General features: G+C 42.8%; 2 protein-coding genes across 12 annotated transcripts in view; one reads left to right on the top strand and one right to left on the bottom strand.

Moving 5' to 3' along the window:
* The window catches only part of KIF1B (kinesin family member 1B), a 147387-nt gene extending 135316 nt beyond the window's left edge, over window positions 1-12071 (bottom strand). For 3 of the 11 annotated variants that reach the window (XM_057535119.1, XM_057535120.1, XM_057535121.1), the window contains exon 1: window positions 11754-12070. The gene's annotated coding sequence lies outside the window, so the exon portion shown is untranslated. Of the gene's footprint in view, window positions 1-1861; window positions 2194-11753 lie in introns of those variants that run through there. The other 8 variants (XM_057535125.1, XM_057535123.1, XM_057535124.1 and 5 more) reach the window with 6 other exon arrangements.
* On the top strand, window positions 3799-4056 carry LOC114236281 (small nuclear ribonucleoprotein G-like). Its single transcript, XM_057535159.1, has one exon. It carries the CDS (start codon window positions 3799-3801, stop codon window positions 4027-4029), a length of 231 nt encoding a protein of 76 aa, XP_057391142.1. The 3' UTR covers window positions 4030-4056.
* Window positions 12072-22513: the final 10442 nt, after the last annotated feature.

The raw sequence follows: 22513 nt of genomic DNA, 5'->3' as shown, positions 1-22513 counted from the left end.
CAAGAAATTTCCAGATGATTCTGGGACATCTTAGTATGACCACAAGCAAGAAATCAAAGACGAATGGGGTCATGGCAAAAAGACACAAGTGCCAACTTAAAGGAGCTCCCACTGGACAAAGATAGGATAATTGGAGCATAAAAATACATACAAACACACTGCATGTGGACTGAAAAACATTAAATATATAAATTCATGAGTTCATAACGATACTTTCAAAAACCTCATTATTCTGAAAACTGGCAAATAAAACAAAAGAATGGAGCATGCGTCCAGTCTGTGTATCCTGTATAAGCTATATTGCAGGACAGTCAAATAGACAACGAGGGCAAGTTCTTCTTTAGAGAAAAAGTCTGACTAATAAATGCAGAAGAAATGACAGAATTAGAATGTCACCATTTCCCAACCCTACTAACATAAAGGTTCTCTGCATCATCACTATCTACTAAAAAAGCCTTAAACGAAAGGTTGGTTGATATGGGAACATTATATTGTATGAATTAGGCTGACAAAATCTGAACCAAATGATCATTAGTCTTAACATCACTAAAAGTGGGACACGTAGGTTGCCTATGCCTCCTGATGTGCTGCAGTAGGAAACACAGGGCACCACTTAGTAAATATTATCCCACTCCCCTTAAAAAAAAACCTGATAGAATCAAGCCTCAGTTTATAGGACATATAGGGAGCAAAGAAACAATTTAAATGATACCTAGAAGATACAATCAGCCAAACCCAGAATACAGAAAAATCTACAGTTCAAGTCACCCAGTTTCTTCAATTAAATAGCATGATTTGGGGGGAAGGGGTGGTAATAAAAGAGACTTAAATGTTGACAATTAATGAATATTGTAGATATGTAAATTTTAAAAAAACAAAACTTTCTTCTTTTGTGTTCTATCCAGGGCCTACCAAAATGTTGAATGCTGCTAACTAACTTACAAACCGACAACAAAGGCTGAAACCTCCTTGCTGAGCTTTAGATTATAAAGTACTATTTAGACATAAAGTACTAGGAGCCGAAATACTAACCTCTTTACTATTTAAAGTCCCCCACACATATACTTTTCAATAGTTGTTTCACTCTTCTACCCAGCTAGCCTCCCGGCATACCATTCAACCTAACACACCCAAAGCCCAAACATCTCTCCACCTCCCCCAGCTCTTCCACCTCTTTTCTATTTCTTTTAATGTTCTCACCATTCTCCTGTTCCCACACAGGCCAAAAAGCTTGCTTCCTCCATCCATCTAATCAACTACCAAATTACATGGCTTCCACCTATAAAATCTCTCTCCATTTCTACCACCGCCATACCATCCCTTTTACGCCTTCAGTACACCTCACCCAAGACTGTTAATCATCTTAACCACTTTTTCTCTTTCTTCCTCCTACCCCAACCATACTACACAACACTGCCATTTTCATCTATTCCATCCATACTATGCAATGCTGCCAGATTCACACTCCTAACGCACAGGTCTCTTCATGTCACTGTCCAGTTTCTCTACTGTCTACCAAGCAATGACTGAACTCCCCACCAGTGGCATTCAATGTGTTCTCTAACATAAACCACCTATTTTTACAAGCCCACAAAACACTGCCTTCCATCCACTTTCCTTAACAACCACCCACCAGAGGGCTTCCTGAAAGCATCTCATGTTTTTCTGTCCCTGTGCCTTTGCTCCAATGCTCCTTCTACCTACTGTACCCTTCCGCCTCTCCTGTTCTTCTCAAAATCCAATTTTTCTTCCAGGACCTTCTCATATGCTACTTATTTCTAAAGCTTTCATAATTCTCCCCACCTTGCAAACCAAATGCAAATGCTTCTCCATTTAATACTTCTCAACTCATTGACCTTACCTAGGGCAAAATAAGTTATTTGTTTTTTTTGTTTTTTAATAAATTTATTTATTTTATTTTTTTTGTTTTTGGCTGTGTTGGGTCTTCATTGCTGCGCACGGCCTTTCTCTAGTTGCGGCGAGCGGGGGCTACTCTTCTTTGCGGTGCACGGCCTTATTGCGGTGGCTTCTCTTGTTGTGGAGCACGGGCTGTAGGGAGCATGGGCTTCAGTAGTTGCAGCACGCGGGCTCAGTAGTTGTGGCTCACAGGCTCTAAGCGCAGGCTCAGTAGTTGTGGCACACGGGCTTAGTTGCTCGGCGGCATGTGGGATCTTCCCGGACCAGGGCTCGAACCCGTGTACCCTGCATTGGCAGGCAGATTCTTAACAACTGCGCCACCAAGGGAGCTCTGTTTTTCTTATCTCTGCTGTAAATTTTAAGTTCCTTGAGGACAAGACAGAATTTTAGTCATGCTTTTAGTCACGCTTTTAGTCATTCTTCTTTGGATATGTACATTTTTAAACTACTTTCCCGAAACAACCTGAACCTAAGTACATATTTTTTTTTTCTGATTTAACTGTCCTGTGGTAAAACTGCAACCATCTTCACAAGTGAGTTAAAATTTTATACAGTAATAAGAAACTACAGTTAAGTGGACTACAGAAAGTGTTACTTTGTTACTTCCCTACAACTACAAAGAGTACCTCTTTTATAATGGATGTCCATCAAAGAATTACAGTTTCAAAACTCCCTGATCCTTTTAAAAAATTACCAATTATATAAATCTGAAATCAAGTTTAAATTTCAGTGAGAAACAATAATTACAGAATATTTTTTAGAAGTTATAGGAAAACAATAAAAATTACAATACATTTTCCAAGTTTTATAGAGCCAAAGGCAGGTAGGAAAGGCAACCGTACATACTCTAAATCACTTACACAGCCTCAGTTCTAGGCTGTTCCTCTGACCAGTTTTCCTTCCTTATGACATACGATTAGAAGCATTAGGAAAGTGGAATGGAGCAAAAATTCCAGAAGCCTTCACTAACAGTAAAGGGATAATAAAACATTTAGATCTAATTCATTTGAATTTTTCTAAATTTTTGCACAGTTGCTTAACTTTGACCTTGTGCAATTCTCTTTTGCCCTCAGAGGCATTCTGGATTATTAGGAGCCTAAGGAGAAGACTAACTGACTTCTCAGCAAAGTGAAAAAACAAGAATGAAACAATCTTAGATTTTTGGTTGGTTGGGTTTTGCAATATCCCTTTTTTATAGAAAACAGCCAGGGTTATATTCCTAAAACAGAGGTCAATGCATGTCGTTCCCTCTCCTTAAAAGCGTTCAGTTGGTTTCCATGGCCTCAGAACACAACCTAAAAATTCATGGGCCTCCACAATCCAACCTCCTTCCCCAGTCTGTTTTCACTGCCCAACTTTAAGCCTTCTCCACCAAGCACCTCTTACTACACCAAGCATGTGAGGTTTGGAAGCTCACTCTCCCTTCTAACCTATTACAAGTCCATATCTTTTGAAGACAAGGTCAACTGTCACCATGAAGCAGGAAGCATTAAGTCATGTGTTCCTTAACATCCCCCTTTCTAAGCTAAAGTCATACCTTCTTTCTCTTTGCTCCCTAAAAATGTTGTGTTGATTCCTCATTTTTCTACTTATTTCATTCTGCCCTACGTTGCAGGTCAGTAGTTTACTTAACTCTCATACATTGATACTTTATTCAGTACATGTTTGTCACAACTGAAAACAGAATTTAACCACGAAATTCAGTCTTTTTAAATTCAATATTCACACAATTTGCTATATCCCCGCAAATTTACAATATCAACAAGCAGTCTATTTAAAAGATAATCTTTTCTAGTGAATTACATTTTAAAGAATGAATTAGGGGTGAGGGACAACTCGAATTCCATTTGGAGACATCTTTGAGCTCATTGAGAAGACATCATGAGCAAAGCTCACCCTCCAGACTTGAAGAAATTTATGGACAAGAAGTTATCATTGAAATTAAATGGTGGCAGACATGTCCAAGGAATACTGAGGGGATTTGATCCCTTTATGAATCTTGTGATAGATGAATGTGTGGAGATGGCAACTAGTAGGCAACAGAACAATAATGGAATGGTGGTCATACGAGGAAATAGTATCATCATGTTAGAAGCCTTGGAACGAGTATGAACAATGGTTGTCTTCACCAGAGAAATCAACTGCTTCCATATGTCCCCTCTCCACATTTTACTACGATGAAAATTGGGTCGTACATTTTCTTACTGAACTTTTTTGTTAAACTTCTGTAATAGTCAAAAAAAAAAAAAAAGAATGAATTAGGGAATTCCTGGCAGTCCAGTGGTTAGGACTCGGTGCTTTCACTGCCGAGGGCCCAGGTTCAATCCCTGGTCAGGGAACTAAGATCCCACAAGCCTTGCAGCACAACCAAAAAAGAAAAAAAGAATGAATTATAAGAAAGAATAAATGGATACTCCAAAATAAGTATCCTGTAGCTAATGAGCCCGTTTTGAGAGGGTGTGAAAATTTCCTTGTTATTATTAAAGTTTTGCATCTCTTGGTCTAATACTCTCCTTGAGGACCAAGCAGGCTTTAGGATCCAATATTCTGTGTCACTGACCATGGCTATACTGACAAAATGGCCCCCAAAATGTGAGAATTCATTTTTGTGTGTGTATGAATTTTGTGTGTGTATGTATGTCTATTCTTGGTCTTTGACTCTGTGGATAAAAATCAGCCATGAGCCAAGCTGTGAAAGCTCAAAATGGATCACGTTAGAAAAACCTCTTTCTGCATTCTAACCCAATGCCAAGAATCAGACTGCACAGGAAGTTTCCCGACAGATCAGATTTTCAATCTCAAATGAAATTACACTAGCTCAGTCAGGCTCCCCAACTGTTTTAACCACTATAGAAAATAACCTGAAACAATTTTTAGATTTATTAGACACATGTCTTCCTGTCACTGCAATTAAGAAATCAAGAACCTTCCTTTTTACTGGTGACATGATTTTATTCTCATAAACGAAGAAGTACATCCAGAAACAACAGCTCCTATGGCCTAAGGCTTAAAATAAACTACTCTAAAGTTTTTCATTGTTTTCTTATCTTTCACTGTTTGGATGGTTAATACTAAGCTCTATCTAGTAAGCCAATTCATTTTAATATCTGAAGCCACATCCTATAATTTTCTTTTAGTAGAACCACTGGGAGCTCTGCCACTCAAAACCCAATATTCCACTGAAGCTCTTCTATTGTCAAAGTGGATGACAACAGCTACTCCTGGAATTGTCCAGGTTAAAATGAACTCAGCTCGGCTACGATGTAGAAATGGAAGTTTCAGTCAGAGGTTAATTCAAATTTGGTATGAGGCAAGGTTCTTTCTTTCTGAAATCTGCCTGTGACCGCACCTACCTGCCTGGTAGGTAGCTCACTAGCTGGGCAAGAACGCAGGTCAGACTTTTCCATGTGTCAACAATGTGTCAATCTTGCCACATGATAAAGCAGTACCCAAAGTTTAACAGGTATGTTTTCATTGAGATGACAACACAGAATACAAGTATTCCAGGTTCTCACCAGGGTTATTAAATAATGAGTTTTCTGCTGGGATACTCAGACTTATCTTTACATAAAGTTATATACCTGAACCACGTTAGTCATATCCTTCATAGAAAAGACTTAAGTTATATTTTAATGTTGTATTCTCAGAACGGAAAGCAGGTGGATTACTTTTTTTAAATAGGTCTTTGAAGAACATTTCTTCCTTTTACTTAAAGACCTGCTGAAAACACGTAGTACGTATATCTATCAGGATGTCTATAACACTTTTCTCCTAGAATTTCTTTAGAATTCATTACCAGAAAAAAAGTTCCTCTTGACAAATCAATAGCTTTCTTTTACCAGAATGAAAAGTGTATAATTTCTCTTTCCCTTTTTATCTTGACTTTCAAAAGTTTCAAAACTAAGTTACAATAACCACACTATACAAACTTACACATACACAAATTGTTGTAATTTGTATATTTACTTTTTCCTCCTGTCACATAGATTTTTGCTTCTTCTCCATATTTAACAGCCTCACTGTATATACAGTATTGTGGTAAGCTGCTCAAAACCTTTTTAAAAGCAGTAAGTGATATAAATTATAACTAAATAAAACTTTCCTGTAATAGCCTAATCTGCTATTTATTTTAACATTGAAAATATGTTATGTAGTCAAAATTCTAGTTCTTAAAAACAAATAAAGTAAGCCTTTAAAAGTTATACAAAAATTTGTGTTGAATGAATGATAGCCATGTGAGTGGCCAGAAAAGCACGAGGCCCAGGAGACTGCAACCAGCCCCACAAAACAGAAGCAGACAAAGGAGGGAGTGAAGTGAGCAACACTTTCAATACAGCACAGGCGTGAGGCGTGGCCCCCGGTGTCAGCAACAAAGGGCTGGAAACCAGAGCATGAGCAGTGCTGGTGAAGTGGGGAATCATGGCAGCTAGTCTGTGGTGGGCTGGGGAGTAATTAGGAGGGAAGGAATTGGAAATGCAAGTATCCTCACTGTTTCCAGAAGCTGGCTGTGAGGACAGGAGAGACAGCCAGGAGGGAACAGGAATGAAGGAGGAATTTTTCTCCTCCCCACCCCATTTTATTAATACGAAAGACTTGGATGTTTCTATCCTTTATTCAGCAGCTATTTATGAGGTGCCTACAATGTGACAGGCAGTTCCAGGAGTCTGGGATAAATCAGTGAACAAAACAGATAAACATCCTTGCCATGGAGGAGTTTTCCTTCTAGTAGGGGAGAGGGGACATTAAAATAATAACTTAAGTTATTACACAGAATGTTCGGTGATTATAAGCGTTATGAAGGAGGAAAAGTACAGCAAAGTCAGGGGGCTCAGGAGTGTAGTTGGAAGGGGTGTCATGCAGGTGCATAAATGAGGTCAAAATAGGCCTGTTGAGGTAGTGAGGTTTAAGCAAAGACCTGAAGGAGGTAAAGGAATTAGCCAAGCAGATTTCAGGCAAAGAGTGTTCCAAGTGGAAGAAAGAGTCAGAGCAAAGGCCCTATTGTGGGACTGCGCCTCCTGTGTTCAAGGAACTGTGTGGGGGGAAACAGCGAAAGAGGGAAAGAAAAGTAGCCAACACAGCAAGTCCCCAAAGATTAAAAAAGGCAGTGATATACAAAACACAAGCCAAGGAGTTAGCTGAAGTCAGAGAGAGTAACCTTTCCCCTGAGACTGGAGGAAAGAGGGTAAGAAAGAAGGCAGAATGTGAGCGTTTGGCGTGGGGTGGGGGACAGCAGAGCCAAGGACCTCACTATAGAGAGCGAGGGTAGTTTGAATTGTTTTCTAATTATGGTAGGAAGGAAGGCACCAGAAGTTTTCAGTATTTTCTCAGAAAAGATGCCTGCTTGGTACATGATTATGTGATGAAGCAAATGAGGCTGTTCAGGCTCCTGCATAATTATTTCATGCTAACACAGCAGGCAAGATCGTCAAAGCAGGTACTGCTGTGGTTGGTATTCAGAGTTGCTGTATCCAAGGAATGTATTTCCTCAGAAAAATAAAATCAAATGAGGACTTGCTTTTAACTTCAGAGAAGAGAAAATTAGATCAAACCTATCAATTCATTCAATGTCAGAAGGCTATAAAGATTTATGGGCACGGGGAGATCAGCTCAGGGTTTTGTGACCACCTAGAGGGGTGGGGTAGGGAGGATGGAAGGGAGACACAAGAGGGAGGGGATATGGGGATATATGTATATATGTATAGCTGATTCACTTTGTTATACAGCAGAAACTAATACAACATTGTAAAGCAATTATACTCCAATAAAGATGTTAAAAAAAAAAAAAGAAAAAAAAAGGCAGAGAAGTTTGTAAGCAAAGGAAGGGGAAGTGGGGGAATTCACGCCTTTTCTTTCCTATGAGGTTATAGGTAAGGTTTATACCAAATATGGGGCAGTGGGGAGGCCTAACTAAAACGGTCAAGATTTTTGAAAAGCCAGTGTGGTGAACGGGGGAGGGAACTGAGCAGAAATGCTTTGACAGACACCAAAGACAGACTCAGGGGAAACCTAAGACTACACATCAACCGTGGCACCAATCCCCAGCACTGTGTGAGGTTCCTCCACGACACAGGGTAAAAAAGAGAGGCTACGGATGATAGGAATGATGCAAGGCTGGCATCGGCACGGTGGGTCTTGCAGAACAATAAAGAAGAATTAAAAACTTCAAGTGCTAGTAAGAAACTGGCTGAGGCAATGCACCCGGAAATCACAGTGGAGAAAAGGAAGACAAAGAAGCAAAATCTGAAAGGGGCCAATGGACCAAAGACTTGAGGTGGGAGAACACACAGCGAGACTACTAAAGTGAAAGCTGTAAATTATCATAGTTGAAGATCTGAAGGTGATGACATGTCAGAAGATATGGTCACAATACTGAGTTACTGGAACAGAATGAAGCCAATGTTTGCTTGAGCTGAAGTCAAGGAATGTTAAAGTTAAGAGTAGTTATAAAGGAAGATCAGCATAGTGGTCACTTACTACTTCTAGTGACCCTAGGGAAGTCACTTAGCCTCTGTCTCAGTTTCTTCATCTGTAAAATGGGGATAATTGTATCTATTTTATATGGTTGTTATAAAGATTAAGTTAGTGAATAAATGTAAAGTGGTTAGAAAAGAGCCTGGCACATAGAAAGAGCTCAATATGAGTAAGCTATTTTATCATTATTGTTGTTGTGGTTGTTGTTTATACAGTCACGGATATCTGTCAGGATGATGTCAGAATTCGGATGGAAGGGAGAAGTAAGCCAAGTCGTCAAACAGAGCAATGGTAGGTGATGGTGTAGTTGAATGACACACTTTGGCGTAAAAAATGTGATATCACATGTAAAAAAATTCTAAAATCTATCAGACATTTACAATCTTGTGACTTAAAACATATATACAAACCACTACAAAACGATAACAAAAGTACCAATCGAGTATTAGATAGTTAAGTATTATATGGCAATACAGAGAGGGAAGAGGCTCTGACTGAAAATCATGGAAACCACCATGGCAAGGGCAGCAATACACTAAACTGTACTAAAACAGAAAGGAGTTGGAGTTAACTTGATCTTACCATATCCACAGGCATATGGTAAAGTGAAACTTCCTTGAGAGTAAAGAACTAAATTTCTACACACACTCTTAATTAACTGGTAATGAATGTCCTAGAAGTGAGCATAAAAGAATTACTGGGCCATTAATCGAAAAGTCCAACTCAGAAGTCCAAAGCACCCTTGGAAGGTTTTTGCTATTACAGTCACATCTGTTTCATTTATCTTCTACTGAGAAGCTGCACAAAAAAAAAGTTCTAAATGTGTATTTATTCACACTCTTTTATGAACTCCAGAAATTCACCAGTATCTGTTCCAACAAGGCCATCTTTTAAAGAGAACTACATGAAGTAGATATGCTATACCTTTCCCTTCAGAGCCTTGTGAAATTATATCACATCAGTTTACAAGACCAAAGGGATATGCTTACTCCTGGAAAAGACCTGCTGTGATCAGCAGCCTGGGAAGGGGGTTTACAAACAAGGCAGGGGCCCTTTGTCGTCCTTTACTTTGTACCCAGGACAAGACCAAAGCGGGATGTGAGCTAGAAAGCTTTGGCCTTGGAGAGACTCTGTTGGCACTCTTCTTGGCAGTTTATTCCCTGCACAAATTCAAAGTGGGAAAGAGAAACAAAAGAAAAAAGGAAAACTGCATTCATATCTGGTCTTGAAAAGGAAAGTTTGCTTAGAAGCTATACTTAATTGGATAAACTTTGGAAAAACATTCATCAGAGCAGAGCTGCACAGACTCACAAAATCTTGCCTCCAAATCAGACTCACAATCAGGTCTGATTTTACCAAATGCTTAAATTATGTTTAACCACAATTCTTCAGGTCTTTTTTACTAATAAAGTCAATGTCAAAATTTAAATCTTAGAAATATTTCTTAATTGGGGCATGTAATTTAAAAACAGACATTCTCTATTTCTCGCATGTTAACATAATGCAAAAAACACTAATTTCTGTTGAAGCCATGTTTGATTCAACCAAGTTTTAAAAGGAAAGCTTACTGATAAAATAGAAAATAAAGTGTTAAGACTTTTCTTAGAAAACCTTATCTGAAAATGTTTAAGTAGTTCAACTTTAGTTACAGGAATTTATTCATTAAGAAATGGAGTTTGAATGAAAGCGAAGGGCACAAAGAAGGCGGGCATGCCACTCTCCAGGACTTTTCCACATCTAGGATGTAGGAAAAGACAGATTTATAGGCTCACACTGAATACTTATTGATCATATCCAGATCTTTTCTACAACGCCAACATGTGTGCAATCTTCATATTCCATCCTTAAACTGTACATTACCAATTTCACTTGCCTCATAATCCAACAGCTATACCAAGTTAATTAGGGAGCATCACCTCGTTTCTTAGAGAACACAAGATTTTATTATGACTAAGCTAAGCTGACAAAATGCCAGCCTTTATATAAAATATCCACCACGATATCACCTCTTAAGAGCTATTCAAATCCAATCACCATACTTTCATGGGGCTCAGACAGACCCATCAAAGACACAAAACACGTTCAGTATCAGCAGAACAGCTGCCTAGAACAGTAAGAGATATGTGAGCAAGGGATCTGTTGACTATCTAATTTCAGCTACCTCGAGATTCCACAAAGATGACAACCTGCGGCCTCAGAAATACTGCTGCAAGCCTCTACCATCATCAGAATATTCCAGTTTACTTCACCTCTGCATACTTAGCTACTCTGAACATCTATCCACCCGACGCAACATACTAATTCCAGGCCTCCATCCTGATAAATTGGCCTTAGCAATCCTCAGATCTGCCTCTGTACAAGTCAGGCATCGCCATCCCGTCTGTGTCCATAACCCTGGCCATAGAAGACGAACACAGAAACCCATCATTTCACCCCAACAAGAATGGAATCTTGAAGGCACTCTGCCCTGGAAGCTCAATTAACAATTCACCAAGGAGAAAAAGTGATTTTGGAGTTCCATTCTGGTTTTAGGGCCCGTAATGTTTTGTGTGGCACGAACAATGACTGGCTCGCTGGAGCAACCTCCCAACCCCCCCAGTTTGGCTGTGGTGCGGCCCGTCACCCTGAAAGCTGCCAGGGCTGTCACTCGGTGCCTTCCAGCAACCGGACCTGGCTCCTAAAGGATTTGTCAGATCATCCTCCCAATATGGCTGCTAGAGTAATCCCGGGCTGCCGATCGCCGAGACCACACCAGCCGCCCCACGGCTGGCCAGCATCCAACAAGCCCCCTCGCTTCCCACCGCGCCCCTCCTCTCCAGTCCTTGCGCCATCGGCTCCCCCCTCCCACGCGAGGCCCGCTCCTGCCTTCATCTGGCAAAAGGGCCCAACCACATTCCTAGCCGAAGCCCCGATGCCAACCAAAACGGGGGAGAGGGGATGGGGGAAATAAGAAAGGGTAGCTTCAAGACGGAGCAGAGCCGCAACATGCGCAGAGAGCCCGACGAACGGGCCGACAGCGGCGGCTCGGCTGACCTCTGGGCACGGCCGGAGCCTGGCTGCTCAAGGGGAGCGGAGGGCTGGTGCGGGGCGCTGCGGAGGACCCGGCAGGAAGCTGGACCCAAGCCCGGGGCTCGCGGGGACGGTCCCCCACCCCCGAGGCCGAGGCTCCCCAACCCCGCCCCGCCCCACCCCACCCGTTGCCCCGGTGGGGCAGCGCCCTCAGTACTCGCGGCTCCGGCCCGGCTCGGAGCTTCCCCCGCTCGGACCCTGCCGGCCCCTGCCCCGGCCGCCCCTCCCCCCGGGCGGCCCCCTCCTCAGGCCGGCGGCGAAGCGCCCCCCGCCGCCCTCCCCGCCCCCCGCCTTACCTCAGCCGCGCTGCGGACAGACGGATGGGCGGGCGGGCCGGCCAAATCAGCAAGCGCCGCGGCGCGCGGGGGCGCGGGGAGCCCGGCACCGACGCTCCTCAGCGCGAGCAGCGGCCGCCGAGAGCCGCAGGGCGCCGCTCGGCAGCCCCATCACGCATCGGGCCAGCCCCGCACCGAGAGCCGCGGCGGGCGGAGGGCGGGAGCGCGAGAGACTGGGGCGCGGCGAAGGGCCGGCGGTGGCGGCTTCGGCGGTCGGGGAGCGGCTCGGCCTCACGCTGGCACCTCCCAACACCGCCGCCGTCTGACTACCCCGCGTCGGTCCTCGCGAAGCTCCGCCTGCAGCCACCGGCGCCGGACACCGCCCGGAGCCCGGCCGCCGCGCGTCCCCTCCGCCCGCCCTTGCGCCCGCGACTGACGCGGGCAGCGGCCAATCGGGTTGCAGAGCTCGGGGTGGCCGGCCAATCGCAGGGGAAGCCGGAGAAGGGATGCGGCGAGGAGAGGCGGAGACGGCGGGGCGCCCCCTGGTGGCTCAGAAGCCGGAGCGGTGCGGGGGTGCGGCGTGGGCGAAGGCTGTGCCCCGAGTCCCCTCCAGGTTGACCCCCGAAGGGCGTAAGTCGGCAGCAGGCGCGCCGGGCTAACCCGATCATCCGCCTTGTAAGGGGACAAAGCAAGCCTATGTGGGGCGGGGCGGGACTGTGGGGGCCAGAGGAGCAGAGACGATTGTGGGAGGCGGCCGAGTGTGGAGTCATTGTCCGTTTGGAAAACATCTCACGCGTTGAAGCCGCCGAACGCGGCGCAGTCGGAGCTGAAACACGCAAAGGGATGAGTATGATCCCGCAGAAAGCCCCCCGGCCTATTCTTATCGAGCCCGATCACAACACCTCCCACACGCCACCTTGGGAGAAAAGGCCGAATGAGTAATGGAAAAGCATGACTTAGTGGGCATTCAACTTGTCTCCTTGGGAGACCGAGTAAGGGCCGCGAGTAAAAGAACAAAATGCTTTGTATCGCCCCGAGTTAACCGACCGAGCTCGCATCTGGGAGATGCCCTTGAAGGAGGGTTATTGGAATTCAGAAACCCGGAGAACACAAGAGCTCTGGTAGCGATTTTTAAAAGTCAGGTTTAGATTCAGCTCAAAAGAAAAAGCCCACAACTGTTCATGAGAGGTACAATTCAGTACTTAACAAAATATTAATTCATCGGTAATATGTGAAATTATCATGCCAAGCATCACTATTTTATCAGGCTGTGAAATGCTTTTTGATTTACTAGCAGAAATTTAAAGTAAAATCGGATTTTCCCCCCTGAATTCAATACAATATTGGATTTAAAAAGCCTTCTTTATAAGCATAGACGCTAAAACATCAAAATTAAGTTTCTACACTAATAATTTTGGAAGATTTCCACCCCCGCTAAAGTCCTCATGCTCGCCATCCAGTCAACATCTATTGAACATCTCTCATTTCATTTAGAATTTAAACTTCACCTATCCACAAAAGGATTTGACATAGCTTACACTGAAGCGTACAAACAATAAAACTATATAGCGTTAAAGTAGGAGTAAAGTTAATAATTTTTTTAAATAATAAAAGGCTCTATGGTGGGGGCACTGTCTGAATAAGGGGAACACATAGAAAGAGAAAATAATAGTAAAAACGAGAGTCAAGGGCTTCCCTGCTGGCGCAGTGGTTAAGAATCTGCCTGCCAATGCAGGGGACACGGGTTCGCGTCTTGATCCAGGAAGATCCGCACATGCCGCGGAGCAACTAAGCCCGTGCGCCACAACTACTGAGCCTGCGCTCTAGAGCCCGCGAGCCACAACTACTGAAGCCCGCGCGCCTAGAGCCCGAGCTCCGCAACAAGAGAAGCCACCGCAATGAAGAGTAGCCGCCGCTCACCGCAACTAGAGAAAGCCCGCACACAGCAACAAAGACCCAACGCAGCCAAAAATAAAATAAATAAATTTATTTTTAAAAAAACAAAACAAAACAGTCAAGGGAATGTGCCATCACTGAGCACAAAACCCAGCTCCTAGCTTCCTAAAGGCCAACACAAAAATGAGCTTACAATGAGTTAATAAACAGAAGCTCATCAATTCATCAGTAGAAACCAACTTTTTCCTTAAATAAAGAGCTCTTTGCATAAGTACTCTGATAAGCACCATGGAGAGTTACAAAAACCTGGATGGTAGTTAATATTGTTTGAGCTCTCAATGGAGCTTAAATTAAAAAGAATCTAAAACAGTGAAGGGAATGTGGTGGTAATCAGCCCTAGACAAATTAAGCAAAAGCACACAGAGAAGGGTCAATAGAGGCAGATTAGACTGTTCTAGGTTTCAAGATGAAAATAGCCTGGTCTGCATAAGCATTTTGCCCCTCTGACAGATGAAGTCACTCTGCAGAGCCCTTCAGTTTCTCAGATTACAGATTTTGTACAAAGGCACCTCTCTAAAGTCAGAAAGTACTAGGAAATTGAACTTAGCCATGGCCCAGTAGAGTTATCCCTAGGATACAAGGAAAGAACACCAAAGGATTTATTAATGTGGTGCACACAGCCATGCTACCACAACTAATAAGGTTTCTGGATACAAGATCAATATACAAAAATCCAAAGTGCTCCTTTTCGTTAGGAATAGCCAACTAGAAGACGTGATATAAAGAGATTCTGTTAAAAATAGCAATAAAACTATTAAATGTTTAAGGATAAGTTGACAAAAGATGAACAAGACCCATATGGAAAGAAGTTATACAACTGTATTGTTGAAACACATTAAAGAAGACCTAAATAAATAGAGGTACTGTATTCTTTATTTGGGGACAGGAAGAAAATATTATAAAGATGTCACTTCTTTCCAAGTTAGTCTATAAACTCAATGTAATTTCTTTTTTTTTTTTTTTCCTTTTTTTGGCTGCGTTGGGTCTTCTTGCTGCATGCAGGCTTTGTCTAGTTGTGGCAAGCAGGGACTACTCTTCATTGCGGTGCGCGGGCTTCTCATTGTGGTGGCTTCTCTTGTTGCGGAGCATGGGCTCTAGGCACGCGGGCTTCAGTAGTTGCAGCACACGGGCTCACTAGTTGTGGCTCATGGGCTCTAGAGCGCAGGCTCAGTAGTTGTGGTGCATGGGTTTAGCTGCCCCGTGGCATGTGGGATCTTCCCAGACCAGGGATCGAACCTGTGCCCCTTGCATTGGCAGGTGGATTCTTAACCACTGGACCATCAGGGAAGTCCTATAATTTCAGTGAATATTTCAACAGGATTTTTCATGGAATTTGACAAGGTGATGGTAAAATTCAAATGGTAAATCTATTCCATGTCCATTTTGAAAAAAATCATATGCTAGAACAAATCCAAGAATATCCATGGCAATTTTGAAGAATGAGGTGTGGGGATTTGCCCATAAGTTAGTAAGATTTTCTGTAACATCATACTAATTACAATTCTGTTGCATTGGCACAAGAATATACAAATACAGAAATGGAACAGAATAGAGTCTAGAAACAGCCCACGTGCATATGGGAATATAACATGTGACAGCACTGGCATTACAAATCAATGGAGAAATGATAAACTATAAATGATAATAACTGATGTGGAATAATTGCTTAACTATATGGTAAAAAATGTGATCCTTACATCACACCATACAAAAAATAAATTTCAGGTGGACTGAAAGCCTAAATCAGAAAAACAAAACTGGGCTTCCCTGGTGGCGCAGTGGTTAAGAATCCGCCTGCCAATGCAGGGGACACGGGTTCGAGCCCTGGTCCGGGAAGATCCCACATGCCGTGGAGCGCCTAAGCCTGGGCGCCACAACTACTGAGCCTGCACTCTAGAGCCCACAAGCCACAACTACTGAGCCCATGTGCCACAACTACTGAAGTCCATGTGTCTAGAACCCGTGCTCTGCAACAAAGAGAAGCCGCCGCAATGAGAAGCTCACACACCGCAATGAACAGTAGCGTCCGCTCGCCGCAACTAGAGAAAGCCCGTGCACAGCAACGAAGACCCAACGCAGCCAAAAATAAAATAAATAAAATAAAATAAATTAATTAAAAAAAAGAAAAGCAAAACTGTAAATGGTTTAGTAGGAAATATAAAATATTTTTATGACCTTGAGACAAAAAGAGAAAAAAGTATTAATCACAAAGGACTGATGAATTTTTTTTTTTTTTTTTTTTTTAAAGTTTTACTTGATTTTTATTTATTTATTTATTTATTTATTTATTTTTGGCTGTGTTGGGTCTTCGGTTCGTGCGAGGGCTTTCTCCAGTTGCGGCAAGTGGGGGCCACTCTTCATCGCGGTGCGGGGACCGCTCTTCATCGCGGTGCGCGGGCCTTTCTCTATCGCGGCCCCTCCCGTCGCGGGGCACAGGCTCCAGACGCGCAGGCTCAGCAATTGTGGCTCACGGGCCCAGCTGCTCCGTGGCATGTGGGATCTTCCCAGACCAGGGCTCGAACCCGTGTCCCCTGCATTAGCAGGCAGATTCTCAACCACTGCGCCACCAGGGAAGCCCAGGACTGATGAATTTGACTATAATTTTTAGAAAACACTTCTATATAACAAAAGATATCGTAAAACAAAGCAAACAACAAACCATAGATTGGAAAAATACATTTGCAACACATTTCACCAATGAAGCATTCAGAATATATAAAGAAATTCAATCAATTTACAATAATACAAATCAGTATGAAAATATAAACAACCTAGCAGAAAAAAAATGTGCAAAAGGTTACGAGTAGAAAATTCACAGAGGGGAATTCCCTGGCAGTCCAGTGGTTAGGACTCAGTGCTTTCACTACCAAGGGCTGAGGTTCAATACCTGGTCAGGGAACTAAGATCGGCCGCAAAAAAAAAGAAGAAAGAAAGAAAAGAGAATTCACAGAGGAAGGTATGAAAAGACACCGAACTCACTGGAAGTGAGATAGCATACCACATCCATCTAATTGCCAGAAATGAAAAGCGTAACAACACCAAGTGATGTCAGGGAGTGAAATGGCCCGACATTGTTAACAACCAGGCAAATAGAAGATGAGCATAGCCCTCTAACCCAGCAATTCCTCTTCCAGTATATACCCTAGAGAAACTCTTGCATAGGTAGATAAGGAAACAGATACAAGAATGGTGTTTGCAATATTGTTTGTAATGGGGAAAAATGGAAATGTCCATCAGCAGGAGAATGGATGAATAAATTGTGATATAGTCATATAATAGAATACTACATGGCAGTAAAAAGAATGATCCAAAAAAAAAGAATGATCCAGAGCTACCTTTTTTTTTTTTTGGCTGTGCCTCGTGGCTTGCAGGATCTTAGTTCCCTGACCAGGGATTGAACCCGGGGCCCCAGCAGTGAAAGTGCTGAGTCCTAACCACTGGACCGCCAGGGAACTCCCAAGAGCTACATTTAACAACACACCTTTAGCAGTCAGGGCCCAGTCAGGAAACAGGAGCCATGATAGTTGTTACAAACACAGCAGATTTAATAGGTGAAATGGTTATCCCAATGCTCCCAGGCTCAAAGAGAAAAAAAAGGGAGACGGGATTATAACTCAGAGACTAGAAACTGTAGGAAGGTGCTACACCCATGAGCATTGGGAGAACAAAAAGGAGGATGGGGTGTCACCAAAGCTAGGAGACTCGAGGAGGGGCCAGGACTGGAGCTGGGGATGAAGAGGAGCGGCCGCTGCATCAGGAGAAAGCACCAGAAGAAAGGAAGGAGCAAAAATGAAAGAAAAACCATGACTTCTCTCATCTCAATACCTCTTACTTGGCAGAACCCAAAGGGAAACCAACTGGCAAAGGAACTTGAGAAATACAGACTACAGAAGGGTGGGTACAGGGCTGAGAAACAATTGGTAAATACCCAGCACAATGGCTTATCTCAAAAACATGAAGCTGAGTAAAAAAAAAATTTATGTGTGCCGTATAATATCATTTATATATAAAGTTTGAAGACATGCAGAAGAACACTATACTATATAGTGTCCTATGTATAGTGTATATAGGACTACATTCACGTACAGTCGAAAACATGGGTGAGAATGATAATCACCAAATTCAGAATATAGGTTATCCCAAGAGAGAGAAAAGAAAGGAAGCAGGACACAAGAAGCATCAACTCCATCTGTAATATTTTATTTCTTGGGAAAAAAAAATGATCCGAGGATGGGAATGTTGACAGAGTTGGGTGTGGATACGTGGGTGGGTATCGTTATGTTAGTCTCTATCCTGTACTGCCTGTTACAAAATACTTCATCATTTAAAAACGATATTTGGGAACTTCCCTGGTGGTCCGGTGGTAAAGAATCTGCCTTCCAATGCAGGGGACGTGGGTTTGATCTCTGGCCAGGGAACTAGGATTCCACATGCTGCAGGGCAACTAAGCCCACGCACCACAACTACAGAGCTCGCGTGCCTCAACTAGAGAGTCCGTGTGCTGACTAAGACCCGACGCAGCCAAAAATAAATTAAATAAATAAATAATAAATTTTTAAAAAAATAAATAAATAAAAAATAAAAACGATATTTGTCCTAAGGCATCCCAGCTCTGATCCCACCAGTAATCCTCTGCAGTCTGGGTCAGCAGCTGGATCAGAGGGACTGACCAGTGGCAGCTGGACAAAGCGTGAAGGTCTGAGTGTGCAGGAGACCATGAGCCATAATCCTGTCTCTGACCTGGTTTTAAGATGCCCTGGTCTCACAGCCTGCTATGTAAAAGGCCACCACATCTTGGCCAAACAGTTGGGCTTCCTGACTCAGAGTCTGTATTCATTCAAAGCTGCCGCATGGGGAATTCCCTGGGAGGGGGTCCAGTGGTTAGGTCCCCACGCTTCCACTGCAGGGGGCACGGGTTCGATCCCTGGTTGGGGAACTAAGATCCCGCAGGCCACACAGTGTGGCAAAAAACAACAACAATGGCAACAAAACTGCCGCATGCCACCACTTGCACTGACAAAAATGTAGGACGAGCTCATTTTCATTTCTGGGAGAATTAAGACTGCAGCCCTCTGCAGAATTATCCATGTCCATAAGGAGAATTATTTTCTGGTTATTTTAACCAAGATCAGGTAACACATGTACTTAAGTCTTGGATCATATTGCACATTTAAAAATAGAAACTGCTTATATTTTTGGACATAGGAGGTCGCCATGTTGAAGTAGAAAAGATCTGGGGTTTTTGTGTGTGTGTGTGTGTGTGTGTGTGTGTGTGTGTGTGTGTGTGTGTGTGTGTGTGTTTTATTTATTTATTTATTTATTTATTTTTAGTATTTATTTATTTACTTGGCTGTGCCGAGTCTTAGTTGCGGTGTGTGGGACCTTTGCTGCGGCAGGCGGGATCTTTAGTTGCAGCATGCATGCAGGATCTAGTTCCCCAATGGGGAATCGAACCGGGACCCCCTGTACTGGGAGCGTGGAGTCCCAGCCGTTGGATCACGAGGGAAGTCCCCAGATCTGTTTTTTTATACAAAGTCCTTGTAAATATTAATTAGTTAACATCTATTTGATATAAGTACGTGTGTACAGATTGTATTAAACACTGTATTAAATAACAACAATTTAGAGCTCAAGATAAATCAATAAGTGCTCTCTTTTTTTCAGTGAATACTTCGATAGAATGCAGTTTGGTTTAACTCATTAATATTAATATACAGTGACACCACTTATGCTGAGGTTATTTGGAATCAGAGAATCAAAACAGGAAAATATTTTAGAACTGGTTAGTCCACTCCATCAGGAAACCAATGAGCACAGAAAGCCTTCTAGTTTGCAGAGGACTAATTTTTTTTGATGGCTTCAACTACCCAGAATCCAGAAGGAAGGAAAAGAAAACCAACCAAAATAGATGTTTTAAAACTCAAATATCTTATTCACTGGAAATTTCCTCAGGCCCACGTTCAATACCTCTTTACTTATGTTGCACCACTAATTCTTTTTTTTTTTAAGGTTTTTTTTGTTGTGGACCATTTTTAAAGTCTTCATTGAATTTGTTACAGTACTGTTTCTGTTGTTTATGTTTTGGTTTTTTAGCCACGAGGCATGTGGGATCCTAGCTCCCCAGCAAGGGATTGAACCCACACCCCCTGCATTGGAAGGTGAAGTCTTAACCACTGGACCGCCAGGGAAGTCCCCTGCACCACTAATTCTAAAAAGTTCCACTGCCTGAATTTTTAGCTAATGAGATCAGTGGAACAAATTGGAAAGGGGGGATTGCAACGCTAGAAGTGAGGCTTGCTACAACAAGGGTTAAAATTTTAAAAGCATGTGTAAGATCTCAGAAAACCTGGCTGTCTCATAACACTTGGATCCAAACGACTTTCAGCTATCTCCAAAAACCAAACTAATACAAAAACTGAATTCTGGTATCGTCTAGAGTAGTCAAAATCATACTGCAGGATATAAACACAATTCTGGAAAAGTAATTTCAAAAACATGTCAAGTAGGGCAAAAGTGACACCTTTGAAAATAAGTTTGTAGTCTTCTAGACAGCCCTGAAAAGAAAAAAGTCTCCACCTGGACCACAGTCTCTAAAGTTGTTAAAGGCGGTAGCAAAATCAATTGGTGTCATTTCCCCCCCTTTTTCTCCAATGCTCAATTCATTTAAATATAAAATGAATATCAGTTTAACAAGTAATATATACAACACAATGCAGGTTAGCACAATTGCTATGATCACCCTGGCCCTGAGGACGACACAGTAAATGCCAAAAAAATCCATGCAGACGTAATGAATCAAGAACCAGGCACCAATATTTTTGTAGACTAAAAGAAATGGGAAATTTTAATGTGGTGTGTTCTCTTAGTTCCCAAGGATTAGTGCAAGATTTTGTTTTAATCACCTGTTGGCCCTTTGCAAAAACAGGCAGCAGTAATCAATATGTCTGGCTTTTCCCCTGGTCCCAACTGGGGATCCATCATTTCAGCCAAATAAGAATCTTCTGCATAGATTCTCCTCTTCTGAATTGCAGTTCACGTATAATTTTTCTGTAACAAGCATTTTTACTAACTAGGCACAACCTTGTATCAATTAACTTTGGTCTTAAAGCCATGATTAAAGAAACCAAATTGTTGTTTCTGGCAATTGGTGTGCTAGTGACAGATGGCCCTAGAACACGTGGGAAGAAGACGGTGCCTGAAGTGGGCTCCCTACAGCTCCAGAGAGACGCCAGCTGCCAGGAGGGACACTCTAGGCAAAACGGAGAGCTGGGAGCATGATGTCCAGGTGAACGGGGCTCAGCAGAGTCATGATGTGTCAGATGACCCCTTCATCGCCATCATTCCCAAATCCCCATTCCAAGGAGACTATCCTGAAGGCATAGCTTGGCCCAAAGCTCCAGCTTTCAGACAGTGCCTCACGGGAACTGCACTTTGTTACCCTTGCTTAGAGCACAACCACTTGAGATGAATATATAATTCCTGCCGAGAGAAAGCATCTACTGCAAAGAGGAAGTAGAGAGGGGTTGAGAGCACCTGGCCTTTACAATCCAACTGTTTGGATTCTAATTCTGTCACTTGCCATGTGCCCTTGAGCACATAACCCTTGGTTTCCTCATCTCTGAAATAGGAGTGAAGATAATACCTAATTCGCTCTTTACATTGTATGAATCAAATCAGAGTGTGAGTGTAGGGAATTCCCTGGCGGTCCAGTGGTTAGGACTCAGCACCTTCACTGCTGAGGGTCGGGGTTCAATCCCTGGTCAGGGAACTAAATTCCTGCAAGCCGCGCAGCGTGGCCCAAAAAAAAAAAAAGAAAAAGTGTGAGTGTAAAGCATAATGTCCAGTGCACTGTCATATTAATAATAATAAAGCCATAGTCACATTGAGTCAAAAACAAGCTCATTGACTCCTTCTTCTCTCTTCCTCTAAGTGAGCTTATTTCTCCTTTCCCTTGTTTCCGTATCTACTGATTACAGTCACAGTATCTAAAATGTTATGATGAAATACACCTGCTTCATCCAAGCTATGGGACCGTGAGCAAGTCAATATCTCTAGACTTCAGTTTTTGATCATTAAGTAAGGTGGTTAAAGTAGATGAGTTCTAAAGAACTTTCAGGTTCTAATACCTTGGCCTTCTGTACTTACTGGATTTTTTCCTTCCTCTCCAGAGAGACCAAGAGTTTAAACAGATGGTAATGATGATAGTGCCAGTGATGAGAGCAGTTGGTATTTATTGAGCATTTACTATAAACCAAGAACTGTATTAAGCACTCCACATTATTTCATTTGATCTTCACAACAGTCTATAAAACAGGTACTCTTCTTGTTGCAAATTCACATATAAGGAAACTCAGAGAAGTTGTGGAGACTGGTAAATGGCCTCCCAACGGTACCAGGTCCCAATCCCTGGAAACTCTAAGTATTACCTTGTATGGAAACAGGGTCTTTGTAGATATAAATTTAGTGTTTTGAGGCCAGGAGATTATCCTAGATTATCAAAAATGGGCCCTAAATGCAAGCATGTGTATCCTTATGAGAGGAAGGCAGAGGGAGATTTGACTACACATACAGAAGTGAGGAAAAAAAAAAAGGGACTTCCCTGGCGGTCCAGTGGTAAAGACTCTGAGCTTCCAACGCAGGGGATGTGGGTTCGATCCCTGGTCAGGGAACTAACTAAGATCCCACATGCCTCGCATGCGGTGCAGCAAAAAAAAAAAAAAAAAGTGAGGAAGGCAGTGTGACCACAGAGGTAGAGACTGGAGTGATGCAGTCACAAGCCAAGGAAGCAGTCTCCCCAAGCCGGAAGGGGCAAGAGCCTCCAGAAG

Source organism: Balaenoptera acutorostrata, chromosome 1 (assembly GCF_949987535.1).
Source record: "Balaenoptera acutorostrata chromosome 1, mBalAcu1.1, whole genome shotgun sequence".
NCBI classification, from domain to species: Eukaryota; Metazoa; Chordata; class Mammalia; order Artiodactyla; family Balaenopteridae; genus Balaenoptera; species Balaenoptera acutorostrata.
This window is presented reverse-complemented; position numbering and strand designations above follow the sequence as displayed.